At 42.4% G+C, this 21,009-nt stretch overlaps 1 protein-coding gene across 1 annotated transcript in view; it reads right to left on the bottom strand.

The window, feature by feature from the left end:
- The window catches only part of Fam124a (family with sequence similarity 124 member A), a 51,956-nt gene that overhangs the window by 14,354 nt on the left and 16,593 nt on the right, over positions 1-21,009 (bottom strand). Inside the window, exon 3 of the mRNA XM_004844139.3 lies at positions 7,837-8,567. Coding sequence (XP_004844196.2) covers positions 7,837-8,567 — 731 coding nt within the window. The remainder of the gene's footprint in view (positions 1-7,836; positions 8,568-21,009) is intronic.

Genomic DNA, 21,009 nt, shown 5'->3' with positions numbered 1-21,009 from the left:
GGTGACCCACAAGATAAGTGGAGCTTAGAGATCGGACACAATGGGGCTAGTGCCTTCTTTTCTCTGGTCTCTCTGTAGGTCAGCACCATTTGCTACTGAGCACTCCCAGGCTTTACATGTTGGAGCTTTGGCTATCAGGAGGGAGAAGAACTTTTCTTTTCCAGTACCAGGGCTCTAATGGCAACATGACAGCAGGTGGACAGAGTCTGGACACAGCTACCACCAGGGAGGCAGGAGTGGGTCATCCCAATACGGCGCCCCAGCTGTACTCATGTGAATGGTGAGGGAGACTGTCAAGCAAGGATTGCTGGGAAGGGAATACCTTACGTGGCCTCAACATGGAGCTGACCAGCACTCAACTGCAGCTGACCCATTAAATATTAGGAGAAGGGCATCTTGACCTTTCACTCTGATGTCTGCTTATATGGTTCAAGAGCAGCTGTTTCTCATACACAGCTAAATTACATTTATCATGCATACTGTATAAATGTCTTGAATTAGAAAAGGAGAATATTTCTTTTAAAGCTATGTCACAAAAAAACCTGTGAAACTTGATTTCTTGAAATTTATAGGAAATAAACAGGCCAATAGTCTAATGATGTAGGTGACTTCAGCCTTGTAATATGAAGTATTTTCTTTGCTTCTCAATTTCAGGAAGCTATTTTCTTTTTTTAAAAAAGTAAAAATCTACTTGCAATTCCTACAGCAAATATTTCAGTAAGCAATATACTGATATCAAACAAAAAGGACATTTTGTAATTTTTAATTTACTATATATATTTTGTATATGCAAAAGCAGATGAATGAATTTGAAAATGAATGTGGTTTTTTTCTTCCTGGGTTACCAGGGAATCTCAGCATGTGTGAGGACAATTCTTGCTTCAATACAGTAACTAAAAATCCTTAGGCTTTGACATCTTATGTTTTGATAAACAAAACCAGCCTCATATTACAAGTTTCAGAAAGCAAATTGAATCTATTTCTCCCATAGCACCTCTTAACACACTATATAATTTTTATTATGTCTCTCGTTTATTATCTACCTCCCCCTGTTGGAATATAATTTCACTAGGGCAAAAACATAGGTCTGTGCAGGCACTTTGTAATCTGACTGAATGAACAACTGGTTAAATTTAGGCATGATACGGATTCCTCATGACCTAAAGATTACAGGTCTGTGTGATGCCAGCAACTGCCCCAATGATGAATTATAGGAGCAGATGCTGTGGGAGGACTTCTCCTGTTCCCAGGAGCCAGCATGAGGGCAGCCTGCCCAGTGGCAGCCAGGGCCCAGTGTAAGTAGAGGCTAAGGAACACAGCCACACAAGAGGCAGGCCCCTCTTCCTAAGAAGGCGGCCTTGTCTTTTAGAGTGACAATACTCAAGCTTTGTGCCCTTACCACTTTCACTCCCACTTACAGACATATTTTATGATGGCTATAAACTTGCAGTGTTATTGGTAAGCCATTAGTCTATGGGGCTCATATTGGCCTCATTGCCTTCTAAGACTTAGCTGTCAAGTTCTGCCATAAACAAACACCTGTGCCTATATCCTCAGAGCATTACTGAATTGGTTCTGGGATGGACAGGTAGATTCTTGGGCAATAATGCACATTTAAAGTACAGCTTATGAATACAGAAACATTGTATTTATTTTATATTGTACTAAGCATCTGATAGTTTTAATGTATTCTAAATAGATATCTGGCAATGTCTAATCAGTGGGCTCCATAGGTGAAAGGCTGTCAAACCCTCTCCTAAAAACGGTTGAAAATGTGTGATCTTTTCTCCAGTGTTTATTACAAAACTTTTCAAATACCCAAAAGTGTTGAAAAGAACAGAATAAGAAACATCCCTGTGACTACCATTTAGATAAAATTATTTTCTCTTACTTTAATCTATGTAAGTACATGTATACCATTGTTTATCTATATGTTATACATACACATTTAAGAACATTTGTATTTAATAAAATGTATAATTTTTCTCTCTTTTGCTGAACTACTTGAAGGTAATTTGTAGCTTCTTCTTTTTTTTTTTTTTTTTTGCAGTACCAGGGACTGAACTCAGGACCTTGAGCTTGCGAGGCAGGCGCGGTGCCACTGAGCTAAATCCCTGGCCCTGTAGCTTCTTCTAAGGGTGAATCATTTAAGTCCTGTGTATGAGGTATGATCAAAGTATATAGTGAATGTTTATGTTTTAAAAAATTATTATAGTTGAAAAAACATTGCCATTAATCCCCTTTGAAATACCCTTCCCTCAATTTGAACACATTCACGCCATCATTCTTGCCACTGTCTGAAGCAGTTCTGGAAGTCCTCTTTTATGTCTTTTTGTGGCTGCCTCAATATCCTGAATTGATTCATAACATTTATGGAAATTTCTGTCCTCATTAACTTTATTATTTTTTTTTCCAAGATCTGGCCCCATGAGACTTCTGGCTCTTACCCAGAGTCAAAATGACCATGAAAGGTAAATGTTCTGAATTGATTCAGGACATTGCGGCTGCTGTGACAGTGCAACGAAAGACATTCAAAAAAAGACTACCTTGTATGTGACTGAGATAGGAACATGTCCAATCTTGAATTCTTGTCGCAGGAAGGAAGGTGCTTTTTTTGTGATACAGGGAGAGGCCTATTAGAAGACCTGGAAAGCTATTAAATTTAGGTAATGGTAGAGCCATCTCAAAGAATTCTTACTGGGCCATTCTAGCTGGGACTCTTGGGGTGAATGGCTTGCAGGCTCAAATGATGATAGTGATGGTGACAATGATACTATTACTAATAACAGCAGCAGCAAATTCTTAATAGTCCTTACTGTGTGCCAGGATTTATTATTCTAAATCCTTTCTCTATATTTTACTTATTTTATTCCCATAACCACCGTGTCCTTGAACTGTGTTGCTTTAGCTATACTGGAAGTACATTTCCCAGAATAAAGCTCCAGAGAATCAGATGGAAATCTCCTTGAAATCAAAGAATCTAAGAAGGTAATCTATATGGATGGGTGGAAGATTGGTAGAGGAAAGAGAAAACTAACAAAGAGGCTGGAAGCCCATTTAGTAAAAGGTTCTTTTTCTAGATTTTTTGGCATAAGTGAGGAAGAAAAAGTGAAAAAATTTTTGGAAAACAAAAATTGGCACATACTGCTCCCATGTAACTAAACAATCTGTTAATGTGGTAGTACCATGAGTAGATTTGTTTTTTCACTAACTCAAAATTTGGAGAGTTAATAGTTTTATTACTTTCTAATAAAATAAAATGTGAAAACATCAAGGGGAGGCTAATTGGTAGATATTTAAAAATATATTAACAAAGGAAGAAAATTCACTGGAAATTACAGTAGGCTTTGATTTGTGGAACTGTCCAGCCATCAGGCACACAGGATTTGGGTCTCTACAGCCCAGTGTCCTACTTGCTGCTCCCATAGGGTGCTGTTGTCATCTTCCCCTGGCCCCAGGGCTGGAACAGCATGTTTCTGGAGTAGCACCTCACTTCTGTGTGCTGAGGCTTACATCATGCCCACATGAAATACTCTGGACCAGCTATGAAATTGGGGCTTAGGACCGTGTAGCTCATTTTTTCCCCCTCCTGGGTCTGGCTGAAAGGAGATGTTCAAAGCAGAAATGAGTCCACCACAACTGAGGAACAGTGAGCAGGACAGGCCAATGTGGAAGGAGCAGAGTGAGCAAGGGGGAGATAAATAAAGCCAGAGAGGCAAGAAGGGGCTTGCTGATGGAAATCCTTGGCCTCGGTAAAGATCTGGAATGGCCTGTCTCTTCTACAGATGTTTTCCATAGACTCAGGCACCACTGTTACTTACTTTGCTTCTCCGATGGTAGAGAACAACCTGCTTTCAACATTTTCTAGCCTAAAATTGCAGCCTCTTTCTCATTGTGGAATTGGGCTTGGGGTCCTTACCTGTGCCTTTGTTTGTGTGTCTGAATGGACCCCAAATTACTTCTTAAGAAGAACTGTGGTCCTGTTCACATACCTCCCTAGCAGTGGGTGGCCTTCTTTTCAGGCCTGTGTCCTTGTCAGGCTCCTTAGAGCTCCCTAAGAAGGTAACATTTCTGCCAGCTTGGCCAACTTGTAGCACAGACTCTCCTTTACCTACTGGGGACGGGTGTTCTCCAAGAACCTGGCTTGGGATAAGAAATACAAACTCACTGTCAATGGCTAGCTTTGAAAAGCTTGCAAACAAACTTGGGAATTATCTGAAGATAATTATCTAATTATCTGAATTATTTCTCCCTCTGGGATTCAGCAAGGCCACCAGGAGCTATAGGTGAGGATCACCTGGTTCTGCTCAGGCTCCCTGTGCAGAGTCTTCTCTGAGCTACACCTGGCTGGCATGCCTGTGGGCACCACATGACACAGAGCCTTGCAAGCCCCAGTGTGGTGAGTCTGGAGGTGCAGTTGAGGATGGGCTGTTGATACCCCTGTGCACACGGGAAGATGGAAGACTCTGCTCGTGGGATGTAGAACCAGGGATATTTCTGCACTGAATGCATCACTGATTTTTCTCTTGTGGACTTTGCATCACATCACTGATGATTTTCCATTTTGCTTTTAGTACTAAGAAACCCCAAGTCAAATTTGGGACCTACTTTGGGAAAAGGGCTGTCCAATTGAACTTTCTGCCGTGAAGGAAATTTTCTGTCTCTGCATGGTTCAATATGGTAGCTGTTAGCCACAAGTGGCTGCTGAGCATCTGAAATATATTTAGCATGACTAAGAAATAACATCTTAAATTTAGCTTAAAATTTAAATTTCAGTGGCCACACATGGCTAGTGACTACCATGAACAGCACTGCTCTGGAAAGTATATAGAAAATTACATGCTTTCCAGATGTTGCACATGGTTAATCTTATTTTTCTATCAACATTTGGTCTTTCTTCAAATTCTTCTATAGCTATTTTTGGGGGTTAATTTTCTTGTGTAGTATATATCTTGGTCAGCCATTTTAAGTTTCTTTTTCACAGTGTGAGATCTATTTATAAATTTAAAAAATACTAGAAAGATAACAGTTATATTCCCAACCCTTTAGTATAATAGAGATAATACCATGTTCATTTAGGGAAGAGAGTCTCACATGCAGGAGAGCAGCCTTTTCTTCTGTCTGTGTCTATGTTTTGTTTCTTTAGTTGTGTGCTACTCACACAAATGTTTAATCCATGAAATTTGATGAGTTGTATGTTTATGACTTGTACACTTTGCTGTATGTATATTTATATTCCTCTCTTTTAAAAGTAAACAAAAACATCTATAAGGAGAACCTAATGCATTCAAAGTTCAATGTCAGTTTAATACTATGGAAGTAGAAAGTTTTATTAAACACAGTCCTTAACTCCACAAGGCTATAGTTTAGTATCACGAAGCATCAATGCATTTCTAAAATGCATGGATCTCTGATAACTCCTGATGCTAGTGACTTTCCACTCTCCCCTAAACTGGGCAACATCAAGAAGGAAGGAGAGATGAGTATCAGGAGAAGGATAGCTTTCCTCTCATCTTGTGAGATCTTGGTAAAAGATATCTCCTAATTCTTAAGCTCTTAAGCCTTTTTTTTTTTTTTTTGGTACTGGGGATCGAACTCAGGACCTTGCGCTTTTGAGGCAGGTGGGGTGCCACTGAGCTAAATCGCCAGCCAGTCTCCTAATTCTTATAAGGGGATGAGTGGCTTTTAGAAAAAGACAATCTCAGTTTTTCTCTTCCAGAGGAATTAAAAAGGGAGGAGTGAGTCTCTGATATATGGAATATGAAATCCGTAGAGCAGGGTGAAAATGTAAAATACAATCTTTATTTTAACCAGGTGACTAAAAACTACTCAAGAATTTCTTCAATATATAACTGCATCCACTTTAACAAAAATTATCTTAATAGTAATAGATGAGAATAGACTTAGGGAGCAGATATTGGATTGCTAAAGAAAATGTGTATGAAAAGGTGTTCTCTGCACTGCTCTTCCCTCTGAGACCTGAATATCTTCATTTTGCTGAAGACTGAAATATAAATTTTTACTTTGAAAATGTAGGGGGATGGATAGGTGTATGTCTTATAGTAAAGCAGAAGGCTGCTCTCTGCAGCAGTGAGGATGAACAGTAACCTGTTTGCATGGTTATCAAGAGTCATGAGGGGGATACTTTTCATTTCTCTCCCTGTTAATTGAACATACTATTACTCAACAAAGGTCTGTAATCCCGAGTCCCAAGATATAAAACTTTTTTTTTCCTCTTTTGTGGATCTCCCTAACTTCAAAAGCCTGCGCTGTATAGACTTTATAATCATTTAAATATGTAGATCTTTGAAATATTCTTTCAAAGTTTCCTTTGAGTAGAGCTCAGGCCAAGATTTCATACTCTGTTCTTTCATTTATGTTACCAGAAGGATCAAGAGAAGTTTTCCCATTACTAAGAAGAGGAAGAAATCAGAAATAATCATATTCATTTTGGTCTTTTAGAATAAACACAATCCTTTGCATTTCATTAACTTTTACTTGGTACAACTGTATTCTGCTTTGCATAAAGAATCAGTAGTTATCAGATGCAGAAGAAAAATTTTCTCACATTTCAAAGGGGATTATAGAGCAAATGCTAGCGCTCTGCTTACTGAACAATAAAGCAACATTATTCAGTTTCTTCAAAAGGAAGTCTGAAAATGATCTAGTTCCTGTGAATGGGTATCTCAAGGTGACCCTTCTGACTGGAGCAATGAGCCCTGGCTTTTGTTTGGACCAGCTATCAGAAATGCCAAATCCTCATTTCATCTTATGATATGGGGATTATGATTGTGGAGTTTAGAGCCAAAACCAACAAAACCTGCAACTTTACCTGTAATTCCTGTAACCACAGTCAGCACTTTTGAAGCAATGCCCCCCAACTGACTATCACTTTTCTCTTTTCAGGCATGAAAACTAAGATGCTAGAGATTGAGGCTTTTCAGAATTACAAAGCCCTACACACCAGGAACTAACTTACCTATTAATTAGAGAATGTCTGGGTTGGAAAGCATTATCAGATAAGGGCAGGTGTAGGATATTCTTTAATCTCCATGGTGAATTTTAAATTCCAGAGCATATTATCTCTAATGAGTTTAGGACACCCCAGGTAAGGATCAGAGAAAAAAGGGGGCTGGTAATGCCAAGGTACTAGTGGTGGAAGGGCTGGGCCAATCTTGTCTTTAAAATGTATTCACTCACCCTTCCTAGCTGAGTGAATCCAGAAGCTTCAAAGGCATGACTTTCCCTTTCAAATCTTTATAAGGGCATCACTTTCCAAGGGTCCACAGAATGTTAATACCCTCCACCATCAGGGAGAAAGTAGGGAAAGGGCAGAAGGCAGGCAAAGGGAATAGGGGAAAGGGAACAGATGTCTGCCCTGTGGAATGTTAACGAACTTTGCACTTTTTAACCTTGAGTTTTCCTGAAGTTCCTTTGTAGGAGTGAAATGTACGTAGGCTAAAAACCGCCAAGTGTGAGGGAGCAGATTCAGGAATCTTTAATGGCAAGTTCCCCAGGTTAGGAGCTAGTGTGACATCTCCAGGAGGCATGGGTGGTGGTGGTGGTGGTGGTGGTGGGGCAGACTTGGTGGCTAAAACAACTAGGCACCTTTGCTAAGGCACTGGTGCTGTGACAACAGAATGTAAAGCACCACTGGGAGATGCCTTTTTGCCTTTGTTTGGACGGAATATAGACAGATCTTGACCTTGGTTTGGGATGGTCAGGGCCACTAATCTTTTTCCTAGCATGGCTCAGTAACAGGTAGGAAGCTTTCCAACAGAACTAACTGACTTGTTTTGCCCTCCCCTCAGTCAGACAGACAGTCAACCCAAGTACCTGCAGAAGGATCCTGTTGCCATCATGATCCTCTGTCTGCCAGCGCCCCTCACTGATGGGGCTACAGGGATTGGGCAGGAGAGGTACCAGCTCCCCAATGTCCTTTACCCGGAACTCCAGCACGGAGGAGTCGGTGGGCACCGGGCTCTGATCACAGGGCAGTCTTTTCAGGGAAAACTGGATGTCCACATCCAGATTGGAGAAAATGGGGAAGATGCAGAAGTCCGCTTTCCTCTGACTGGGGCTCCGGCGCAGGATCAGCTCATAGAACCGAAGGCTGTCTGCATAGCTGTCGTGGCGACAGTAGATAGTGAACCGCACAATCTCCTTGCCATAGTGCACAGGCCGGATGGCCCACAGCGGGGTCCCAGGGGCCAGCATGAAGAAGTCCTGGCTGCAGGGCAGGTAGGGGAGGAACCGGCCGTGCACTCGCTCTGTGTGGTGGTGGCGCCAGGGCGGGCGCTGCAGCGTGCGGTGCAGCTGGAGGATCTGCTCCTCACCATACTCCTCCTGAAGGAACAGTACCACGGCCAGTGCTGGCTGTGCGCCCTTGGGGGTTTTCCGACGCCTCCGGCCTGCCCTCTCTGACACACGGAACAGTGGGAGGTTGGGATGGATCCATGCCAAGACCTTGTCAATGGCTTCCTGCAGTGGCTGGGCCTCACCTGGGTCTGCGATGATGTGGATGCTTACCAGGAAAGGGTCCTGTGCCTCTTCTAGGGATAGCTCACCTGAAGGCATGGAATGAACAATGAACCAAGTGAATGAATGAATGGATAAATTGATCATTATTCCACAAAGGTGTCCAGTGATGACATGTACTTAGCAAGAAAAAAGCCAAGTTCTAACTGGACTTAATCCATGACCTATGATTTTCTGGTCTCAAATTTACACACAAAAACTACTATGGTTGCATCCAAGCATCCAGAGGAAAGGGTTATTGCCAGAATCGGTTCCCACACTGCACAGTGTTAGGAAAACGCTGGCCCTGCATTTCATCAGGTTGAGTGCACTTTCTATTAGACAAGAGAAAGTCCAGCCTCTACTTTGGAAGGGATAACAGGCTAATAAGAGACCATGCTGTGGCATCACCAGCAGGCCATTTGGTTTTGCCTGGAATGAACACAGTGCCTTACCTCATTAAAGTTCCCAACACCATGGTACCCTTCTTGTATGCTCACCTCACTGGTTTATTTTGCTCAGTCATTTAACAGACATGCAGGGACTCCCTCAGGCCCAAGTGGAGTGCAGACACATGTGCTTGCCTCTGGGCACTCACTCTAACTGAGAGATGAGGTGTCATGTCCACAGTTTCCCCCTTTTGGAGAGAGGGAGGCTGGTTGTGATTGTTGCTGAGACACAGGGAAGAACAGCCCAGGACAAGTGCCATGTTCTTGCTGTCTGCTGAAGCCTACTGGGGTAGAGGTTACTGGTGGGGGAAAGCATAGTGAGACCACAACTGCCCGGTCAGGCTGCCTTTGTGGGCACGCCCACCCAGAAGCCCACAGGTCCTGAATGGGCTGGGTACCCTCCCTGTGTCCTCTGGTAGGCATTTGCCAAGGGTGAAGCTGACTGTTTGACTTGGCAACATCTTCTCATGGGATGACGCAGTTTGCTGGCCACAGTGGCCTATTTCAAAAGAGGCTTTGTTTATCTGAATTCTGTGATAAATCTAATGGTAACCAAGATATCCTTAGGTCAGTTGTGACAAGGGAGACAACACCGGAGTCATTTAGAATCTAGACCTGTCTATGTGTGCTCCATAATGTCCACTAATTGTTAGGTCTAGAATGATTAGTGGACAATAATTTCTCAGAAATGGGATGTGCTTTTAGGAACCATAAGCTCGGTTAGTGCCCCAAATAAAAGATGGTTTTTTTGGTAGGTAAACAAGACATTCCTAGTGGGCTCATAAGTCCATTTTACCATGTGCACCTACACTAGCATGGGTTTAATTTTGTTGGATCAAAACTTGTCTGAGTCAGGCATGGTAGCACATACCTGTAATCCCAGCCCTCCTGGAGGCTGAGGCAGGAAGACTGCAAGTTTGAGCCCAGCCTGGGCAGCTTAGTGACTTAGTGAGACCCTGTCTCAAAAAGAGTTAAAAAAATGCTGGAGATGTAGTTCAGTGCAAAGGCTCCAAGTTCAATCCCCCGTAACACAAAAACAAGAATAATAAACATGTCTTAATTTTCATCCCAATCCTCACAGCTATATATTGTTGCCTTCTTTCTTATTCAACCATTCCTTAAGCAAGCAATATATTCAAGGTACTAGGGAGACAAGGAAGCTGGCACCACTGGGGACTATGGGAGTCTGTCTACATAGACTCTGGCATGAACAGTGTACGTGAACCTATACAACCAAAGGTTGCAGCATTTTAAAGGACTATAAGCCACAGGTGAGGATTTCCTGAAACACAGATATAAAAAATTAAAATTTAATTTGATATATGCCTATAAGGAATGCAACACAATAGCACCTTGGGGTGGGGATTAGGTTCTAAAGTTATCATGGGGTTAGGATTACCTATAGACAATATTAACACTGACAGTCCCCTTAACTTCCAGTAAAGCACAGGATGGCACTGACCCGCAACAAGACAACACAACCAGATGTGCAAATGTTTCTTTGGTTAGAACCCATATGAAAGGGCTGCAAGGGCAGGCACAACAGAATAGCCTACTTCTTTTTTTTTTTTTCCAGTACCAGGGATCGAACTCAGGACCTTGTGCTTGTAAGGCAGGTGTGGTGCCACTGAACTAAATCCCAGGCCCCTGGTCTGCTTGACAGACACTAAACCTCCACTCTACAAACCAAACCTACATTGTATAAGAGGATTTCAGGAGCTGAACAGCTTCTGGAACCTAAGAATGACTAAAGTGGTCCCAGTGCTTTCATAGTCATGGAGTAGAATGGCAGGTAGAATTAGTCCAACTGTCCTGTCTTCTTCCCTCCTGGCTGAGCATGTATTCCTGAATTTGTAGGAGTTAAATATGAGCATGATTCAATTCTGATTTACTACCATGTAACAAAGGAAGAAGCAACTCTTTTCTCTCTAGCACTTCTGAGAAGGCTTTCTGGGAGATACCAGGTGAACTGGGTCTTGAAGGGTAAACTCACTTAAAATAAACCCAAATGTGGGAGAGATTGCTGCAGCAGGAGGGAGACTATTTATGAAGGCACAGAACTGTGCAAAAACAAGCACATTTGGAAGGGGGTGATGAATGATTCTGAAACATGGCAACAGATGCAACTGGAAAAAAAATTGGAGGCAAGTTCTGTAAGACTTGAGCTCAATTTCATAGGTGATGGAAGTTTTTCATACAGGAATGTCAGGATCAAGTCAGGGAGGAGGCTGACTACAGGTAAAGTGAGTAAAGTAAGGAGTTAGAGGATTAGTGAAGAGTCCAGCCAAAGAATAACAAGCACTTACTTGGCACAGTTTGCATTACTGGCCCTAGCTTTTTTGTCCTATGCTATGTTTTGCCTCTCTGTCACATGACTTTGTAGTTCTTCTCACTAAATGTGTGATGTGCAATCCCCACTTCCCCTTTGACACTGGAGTAGACTACGTGTTCAGGTTTGGCCAATAGAAAGTGAGCTGGACACATGTTTTGGCTTGCCTTCCCATGCTTCTGACATTTCTACGAGAAGAACTGGCTTGAGCTATCCCACTAGTCCCAGGAGGAGGATGAGATACATGGAGCAGAGCTAGCTCAGCTGAGCTGAGCCTAGATCAAACAAAGGCACACAGTAAGAACTACCCAGCTGAGTCTGGTCTAGATTAGCTGACCCAAGATACACACGGGAAATAACAAATAACTGTCGTTTCAAGCCAGGAATCTGGGTGTAGTTGTTACACAGCAGTACTTAGAGATGCACACAGAATCAGTGGGTAAATAGAAAATGCATAGAGTTACAGATTATTTAGGAGGCACACCTGACAGGCCTTGGAACTGACAGGTGTGAGCAGATGTTATACAAAATGAATATACCTTGATATTTCTGGCTTGAGTAACTGGTCTTGCGTTATATTGTACAGACAGAAAACAGAGGCAGAAAGGCAGAGGTTTTGGGCGGCGGGGGGAGTGAGAAAAGGAGTTCTACTTTGGTCACTTGGCTTGAAATGTATGATAACTTCTAGGAGGGATGTCCTTTTGGCAACTGGACCTTTGTGTTGCTGAGGTGATAGGCTGAACTTAAAGATGGATCTGTTACCTTCTGTGACTTGATTGTCAACCATGATTGGCTTGAGAGACACCCAGATTAGTGACACATACCTCTGAGTGTGTGTAGGGGGATCACAGCGGGTGTGACCTTGGGGACTGTATCAGGTGTCTGGCCCTTATTCTCTGGTGCTTTTTCCCTTTGCTCTGGTTCTTGGCTGCCACAATGTGAGCAGCTTTGCTTCACACACTCTTCTACATATTTCTACCATGGAGCCAGCCAATCATGGACTGAAACCTCTGAAACCATGAGCCACATAAACTATTTCCTCCTTTAAATTGTGTATGTCAGGCAGTTCATCCCAGCAATGAGAAAGCTGACTTATACATCTTTAGGCCATATTCTTGCTTTTTTGCAGTTATCTGCTACGTGTGTGTGCCCCATACTGATTTGAATCATGAAAACTCATCATGATGACTTAGAGAAAACAATCAGAACTCAGAAATCATTCTGGCCCTTTTCTTTACTTGTTCTTTCTGCCCACTTGACTTCTGTTTCACTGAGCATTAACACCATTATCAGCAGATATGTCACTGAAGAAAAGGTAGTGGAGATACAAATCAGTGAAATTATCACCAGTTACTCTATAACAAAGATGCCACCATCACTAAAATATAGATTTCCCTCTTCCATGGTGCCTGGAACTCTCTCAACAGTGACACGTTAGCTAACACACATCCTTTTTCAGAGTTCTACATTTATGAGCTCATTTAATCCTTTCAGAAATTCTGGAAGGGGATGCTACCCTTGTTTTCATTTCAGACAGCAGGAAATTGGGGCACAGAGAGGCAAAGTCATCTGCCAAAGGCACACAGAGCAAGTGGCTGAGCACTCACTGCAGCACTGAGGACTGTGCACCATTGTTTCTCTTCCTCTCTGCTAAACCCATTTCACAGAGGGAGGGTTAGTTGCCACTCTCATCCATGTCCTTGAGGTACCTTGCTCCTTCCTCTCTGTGGCTCTGCCTCCTGCTGGCTGCCTTCCTATAGCTGGCTAGCTTTCTATAGGGGACCACCAATAGCTCTGTGTCTTGGACATCCATTTAAGTCTCTTTCCTCTGGCCCTGGTCTCAGAGGAAGAATACACCATGCTGTCACCCTGCTGGGACATGCCAAGGTCCTTACATCTCTGCACTGCCCTCAAGGGTGACTGAAACAAACTGGCACCCAGGTGTGTACACTAGGGAAAGAAAAGCAGAACAGTGACCTCAAGAAAGCCTGTAGCTGGTGGGGGCAGGGGCAGGGGAGAGGCCAGGGTGTGAAGAGGGGGAGGTGGTATTTGAGTTGTCAGGGCTCTCAGCCTTGTGCCACCTCCAGCAGTAGCACAAAGGTTTCCAAGGGAAACAAGGGCAGTAACAAGGGCCATGCTAAAGCCTGCATGGATGAGTGAATGTTTACAGCTCTGCAAATGGGCAGGCTGCTCAGCCTCAGAGCGGGGACCAGCCTGAAAGGCATTCCACTGGGCCCCAGAGCAGTTGGCAGTTGGGTATGCGGCCAAGAGCAAGTAGGCAAAGGAGGCCAAGACTTGCCTGGCCCCCTGGTACCACGTAAACCAAGGAGATGTATGTGGTGAAAATCCTACCCCAGAAGAGCGAAGGAGGTGCGACAATGGCATTAGTATGCTGTGGCCATCTCTAGCACGGCCCAGTGCACAGGACTCAAAAAACCACAGAAAGCAGTTCCCAACTGTCATCAGGTGCTAGGGTTACACATGGCTCAGGGAAATCTGTTTCTACAGAGCTGCCTGGGGAACCAAGTATTTGAGGGGAGGGAGAGAAAATGTGAATAATTAATTGTCATGAAAAGCCTCTAGGCTTCCCTGGAGAAGTAGAGACGATGCACCTGTGGGATGTGCTCCTCCTTTATCATATCTATTACCTGTCTTCTCCAAGGACCGCACAGAGCACCTGTTCCTTCAGGGCAAAGCAGATCAGACTGCAGCCAGGCAGTGGGAATGACCTGCTGGTTAGAGGATGGAGCCCATCACATAGTCTCAAGCAGGCTTCCAAAAAGGAAAAGGAAGACTCTCTCGTGGGATGGACAATGAGAGTTTCCATTGATAAAGTAAAACAAAAACAACTTCAAGGAAAGCACTGTACAAGGCAAGGCAGAAAGTGCTAAATTAGCCCAGGTATTCACTACCTCCCACCCCCAATGTTACACATCTCCCTTTTTTGCCACCTAAATTTAACAGAAAAATTTTAACAATAAGCATTTACTAAGTGCTCATTATGTGCCAGACATTGTCCTAAAAGCTTTACATGTATTATCTGATTTAATGTTTAAAACAATGCTATGATAGAGGTGTATATTCCCCTCCTTTTTGCAGCTGAAACGTTAACTGACTTGCTCAAGCTGTTTAGCAAGAGAAGAGTAGCTTAGGCTGTCTGAGCCCCAAACCTCCCCACTAGTACACTGTTACTTCACAGCCCACCATCCTTATATTCAACCTGTTGGCTATTTCCCCAGAACCTCAGCCTGCTTGGCTGGGGCTCCGAACCTATGCCTTGGCTCCCTCAGCCAACTTGGTGGGTGATCCTGCTGTGACTAGACTGACCATTGGCTTAGGAGGGCATCTTTTGCTGAGTGCTACCAGGCCAGGGCAGAGGACCCAACCCTTCTACCTATTGGCAGACTTCTGGATGCTGGATTGCTGCTTCGCTACCTCAGTGCTGCCTGCATCAGCCCCCTCTCTGTCATTCTCTGCAGCCCAGAGCTTCACATCAGCCTCACCTGTGCTGTCCCTCTACCAGTCTGGTGCCACTAACCAACACTGGCCACTAGTATGTCCCCAAAGCATTGACTTCCCAGAAGTGGGCATGTGCAATTGAAGATCAAGGTGTCTCATTTCAAAGGATTGCCTGAAGTAATCTTAGGATATGACAAGGTTAGATACCTCTTTCTAGAATTTTTGAGTAACAACTGATATCACTGTCATTTTATCCATAGGTTGACACTCACACTTTGCAATTCAGTTGTAATCATTTACTTAATCAAAAAATGTTTATTGAGCACCTACAATGTGTCAGGCACTGAAGGATACAATGGTGAATAAAAAGTCTCTGCTTTCACAGACCTTATAGCCTAGTGGGGCAGAGAGATGATAAATATACATAATGGAGTTTGGTAGCTGTAGACACTTTACTAAACAAACACATGTTCAATGTGGGCATGATAACAGGTTTCCAAAGCAGCAGCCAGAAGCATTTACCATTAACTGAAAAAATCACCATGCACCCTTCCAGTGCCAAAAGTACTGCCAACACCTGTGTCCTATGAACTCCCAGAGGGCTGAAGGAATCAGAGCAAGGGCACCTCCTGCTGCTGGGAGCTGTCTGGTGTAAGGCGGCTGGCCTCGCAGCCTGATTTGAGGCCATATAAGCTCATATGCCTGAGGGTGAATAAACTCTATTTGAATTTCTAAAGCTCCTTTTGGTGGCACTGAATAAATCTGGAGCTTGGATACAAGTAAGCCAGCCAGATCCACTTGACCCAGTGGCAGAAAACCCAGGTGAGGTGAAAATCAGACTCATACCAAAGACATTCCCTAGGCTTCAAACAGGCTCAATCTGAACATGAATGTTGCGTGGGAAGAAAGCCAGGAAAAGGCTCTAGAATTCTCCAAGGAGGACAAAATCCACAGAGGGCCACTGTCTCCTATGAAGTGGTATAGTCATCCCACAATGCCAGAAATAAATGTCCTCAGAAAGGAGCTTCCATGTTGCTTCTTGGAAGAGTCTATTCACTCAGAATCTAGTAAATAACTTGCTTTCTTTGAATTTTTTCCCAGTTTTTAAAGCCAGTTCTTTAAACCTCTGAATTAACAAGAAAGTCTGTAACCAATTCCCTTATCCCACCAGGATTTAATTGTTGGTGATTTTATAATTTCAAAAAAGCCATTAGTTGACCTGCAACTTTGGACTGTTAAAGTGGCAAGGCTGGTCCCAGTGCTACGCCCAAATAAAGCCCAAATCAGATGCTGAGTTAGGAATCATGGTACATGGTGGCAGTGAGGTGAGATATATACCATATATATATATGATATATACCCATATACATGATATATATGGTATATTTTTTCTATAGCGGGTCCAAATTGTGTTTACAATGCAGATAATATAGTTCTTTTCCCTTGGCCTGAATTCCCAGAACTTTTCTGCAACTAAAGAATTGAACACAGGCTGAAATGGTTAAGCTGAAACCTGTATTACTTCCACTTGGCAAAGGAGAAGAATAAGTAATCTTTCTGATCCTTGAGCCCTTTCAAGCTTTTGTAAGGGGGACGCTTTTGCTCTAACTCCAGTTATTCCACTGCTCTCTCAATTTTCATCATCTGCTGCAGAACAATGTCAGGGGCCTGCATGTCTGATTTGTACTCTTGAGCTCATTCTGAAAGGAGGATACTATTAAGAGAAATAATATAGAAAGTAAGGCAGATACTTCGGATGCCCTGGGTATTTTCCACTTGGAGATGGGACATCCATTTCACTGTAAAAGCATGTCTAAGCTTCATTCAGAAACATCATTCTGAAACCCTCCTGATAGGAAGAGGAGGGGAAGCAAAAGCCAGACACCAACTAGAGAGTGATGACAAAGACACTTTAAACTCTGACATAGTTTGACACAGATTCTGGGAGAGGACCAGGAGGTTGGTATGTAATTAGCCTGAGGAAGTACAAATGCAGCTAGAAACACTTAAACACATCTGGCATATTTATGTAATCCTGGACTGTAATGACTTTGGAAGTTTATGAGAAGGTAACTCAGGTATAAGGCACCCCAATATCCTGTGCTTAATGATATACTTAGACTCCCTTCACATAAAATTTTGAGTGTTTGAAAGAACTTATGAGACTATGGCATTTTATACAGGATCCTTTCTTCTGCCCAATAATTTTAATTATATGCCTGTCATTTTCATGGATAACAAAGGCATCCTGAGAAAGTCAAGATCTTAATAAAATTCTGTAGATTTACAGATGCCACAACACGGCTTGGAAGCAACAGGACTAGAATAAATATTCATCTTATTTTAAGAAATGAAATACATATACCCCAACAAAAAAAAGACAAAAGAGGAACATGTGAACCAAAACCAATCCCATAGACTTTTTCACCAGGGAATTCTTGGCCCCTCAGTCTTACATTAGTGAGACAATCATCACAAGTGATAAATAATCACAAGTGATAAAATCCAGAATTGGCTTTGCTCATGATCCGACTATCAGTGCAGGAAATGGAGCTTGGAGACTTTCTTGGCCTAAAATTCTGTGGAATATTCAAATGATACATCAGTTTGCATATACTATTGACATACTCTTGGTTCTTGTTTCCATTCTCCTCAGAAAATATGTCCTTCAGGGTCCATTTGAAAAGCAAGCTTCCAGGACATGTATAGAAATTAAAGACAGGTAAGCATTTCATCCAGGCTCTTTGTTTACAGATAAGGTTGGGCAACTTGTCTAGGCTGACCATTTGGCCAACAGCAGGTCTAATGGACACCTCCCAACTCCTACTTCAGGGCTCTGAGCTTCATAACTCAGCTGCCCCAGCCCTGGGGTGCCCAAAGCTGTTAAAGGCTCTGGGAACTGCAAAGTAGGAGGAAACATAGCTTGTCACTCTTCAGGAGCTATCTAACTGAGAAAGCAAGATGTTCACACATGACAGAGAAAAACACCATAGTGGGTGATAACTTCCAAATGACATACAGAATGAAGTGCCAAGATAGTAACTAGGTCTCCCTTTCTTATAATTGCCCTACTGTCTTGTGGCCCTCACCTGCAGGGTCTAGGATTCAAGGACAGTGAAGGTAAGTAGATAAATTCAGTAATCGAGTTTCTGAAGGTTTTTTTTTGTCTTCTCATAGCAGAGGAAATAGTCTGAAGGGCAGGGCTTGCATGAGTTGAGCTTTTGGAGTCACCAACTGATGGTGACCCTTAAGGATGCCATCACATAGAAAGACCTCCAGCTCCTCAGTCCACATGATCTGTGACCACATGCATTTTACCCTCACTCTCCTCAAGGCTGAGGCAATGGCAGATTAACCATGGAATCACAATGCCCAATTCTCCCCATAACTGACAAAGCAAAGAGGTCTGGCAACTAATCTTGTCACAAAAGAAGGAAAACCTTTCTTCCAAGCACAGGTTGAACAGTTCAGCCTCACTACTTTTATGAGCCAATAATAACATCAGAAGATGTTAGAGCGAGATAAAAATAAAGGGGGAATGAGGACACATGGAGCATTCCTTCTCCTCCATAATTACTGTATTACATGAAATAATAGTTTAATAAATGCACTGGAAAGAGAAAAGGAAGAAAGGAGCTTTCTTAGTCAATTATGAATTTTGGGACTCCTAAGAGGTTATGACCTGACTTTTTGCACAACCTTCCCCAGATACTTCCAACCTGTTATCCTGCCATATGTTAAAGGCAGCAGTATGGACACTGAATGAAGATAGAAACTGTTTACTGTATTCTTGCCATGAACCTTGTTCACTGATGGCTTTGACGTGGCCATTACTGCTGTCTGAGGCTGGAATGAGTGTGAAATCAACACTATACCTTCAGTGAGGCACACAGCAATTCTATTCACTGTATATATACTGTGCATATATTGTATATGTGTCTTCCTGTACATTGAATCACGTGAGACCCTAGCATGCTCAGCCAGTGGAGAGAAATGGCACCTTTGAAGAATAATCTGGCAAAAGGGATCAGAAGCGTTACAAACTGCTTATACTTTTAACTGCAGCAATTCCACTTGTAGTTTATTCTCATAATGAAGGATGAATACAAGGGTTAGTGCAGAGAGGTTCCTAGTAATAGTGTTATAATAGTGAGAAACTCAATACAACCTATAAGACCTATATTAGGGCACTGATGAGTAAACACAGTATAGAAACACAATGGGATACTACATGGATACTCAAACTATTGAGAAGTTAATTCCTGACATATAAAGATGTTGAATATAGTGAGAAAATTAGACTATAACATAATAGTCGTTCTGGAATAATAAATATATCTATAGAAATACAATTGATCTGAAAAATATCTATAAAGGGAGACACCAAATTATGAATAATGGTTGTTTCTGGGTGGTAAGATTTTGGGCTCTTATTCTTTTTGTTAATTTGTATTTTCTGACTTTTCTATAATGACCATATTGTTTGGGTAATAATCAGTATTCTCAAATTGAAGAAGCACCAGCCATATCATGGGTAGGTGTGGTGGCAGCTACTCACTCTTGTACCCTCCCTTGGGGACCTGACAACCCTGGCACACAAATGTCCCTGAGGTATTACTTTAGCTTCTTGGAGAAAATGCAGTCAGGAGAGTCTGTCTCCATTTTTCTTTTATATCCTGGGTAGAAATCAACACTGTCTGTGTAGTTGAAGTTACACAATTAGAACTTATCTTTGAAGCCAGAAGGATTAAACCATATTTTTTTGGGAAACAAATGTCGGTGTAGCAAGGCATTGAAGGAATTGTCTGTGTGGTATATTGCCCTTACCCTTTGATTTTCTGATGCATATCTTTGGTTATTGCTTTTTTCTTATCAACTGTCAAGCAGTAATATTATCTAGCTTTTCAAGTTGTCATTCAGAGAAAATATAGACCACCAAATAACACATTATCAAATAACAGCCTTAAAGCACAGATGCTTTCACCTTGGTTGTTTCTTTTATCTCAGAGGTTTTATTTGCTACTTCCATGATGCTACAAGTAATGCTTTGCTTCTTAAAAAAAGCCCAAAGGGAAATACTCCATGCTTAAAAATAAACCAATCTTAGTAGGAGATATAAATTTTTATTTTAAATTTTCAATAAAATAATTCAAATATTTATCAAGTGAAAAACTTTCTCAGCCAGATATTATGCAGATCCTATATCCTATAGATTATACTGTTAAATTAGAATTGAAGCATGAAAAATTTGGATAAGCTACATCTCTCGGGGATGATTTAAAAGCAACCTTGGTTAGTTACAAGATGGGCTAGCTCAGTGCCTCTGAAACCTGGTGCAGGGGTGGGACCTGGAGTTCTGCATTTCTGGTGCCAATGTGGTGTCCCTGGACCATATTCAGAGCTGTGAATTTCGTGATTTTTATATGTTCTACCAGGCCGAGAACCCAGTTTCTGGGCAGCTGACAAAACATAGGGCCAGCAGGATTCACTGACCTACATATGCTAGTGTTCTATTGTTCTTAGCCTATGGCTGAGCCTTCACTTGAATGGCTACAAGACCCAGATCTGCCACAAATGACACAATCAGGCTGTGGCCTTTTGATTAGTGTCACCTACAAATCATATATGCTCATGGCTCCAGCTCTGAGAGGAAGGCCCAGAAACATGACATCTGTCCAAAACCAGAAACCGTATTTGCTACAGAAAACTGCAGTGTATGAGGCTGTGGGAGGAGCTGTCCCCAGCACACTCTTTTTTCCCCATTTAGGGCAAGATAGAGTGCAGCTATTATCCTCTGGGCATGAAGAAAAAGCCCTAATTCATAGTACTCTCCCACCCAGCTACATGGACTATAGGTATAGGTATCCTAGCTGCCCATGCCAGGGAATGCAAGAGAAACTTCTGAAGCTTTAATCCTATAGTCCTCTTGGAGGTCAAAGCCACAAAGGAGGACAGACTGAATGAGGGAATCAGATTGATCTGCTTATGTGTACGACATCTTAGTGGTTTCTCTCTGGTCTATGCAGCCATGTCTATACACCAATATGGAGCATGTTGTCACTGACATCATTGTTTAACATCTGGCTACTCACAGAGAACCCTGTGTAGGCCTGCAGAGTAACACCACTGGGCAGCATCTCACCCAAAAACTCCTTTGAGAACAGTTCTGTACACAAACATGACTGCTGTGCCAGACTATGGTCTTAAATGTAATAAAAATGGAAATGATTCTTATTTGGGGTTCATTTGCTGAAA

The sequence above is a fragment of the Heterocephalus glaber genome, unplaced genomic scaffold (assembly GCF_053883595.1).
Source record: "Heterocephalus glaber isolate CG9 unplaced genomic scaffold, H.glaber_assembly_v1.0 deba00001666, whole genome shotgun sequence".
NCBI lineage: Eukaryota > Metazoa > Chordata > Mammalia > Rodentia > Bathyergidae > Heterocephalus > Heterocephalus glaber.
The sequence above is the reverse complement of the archived record's forward strand: the minus strand, read 5'-3'. Positions and strand labels throughout refer to the sequence as shown.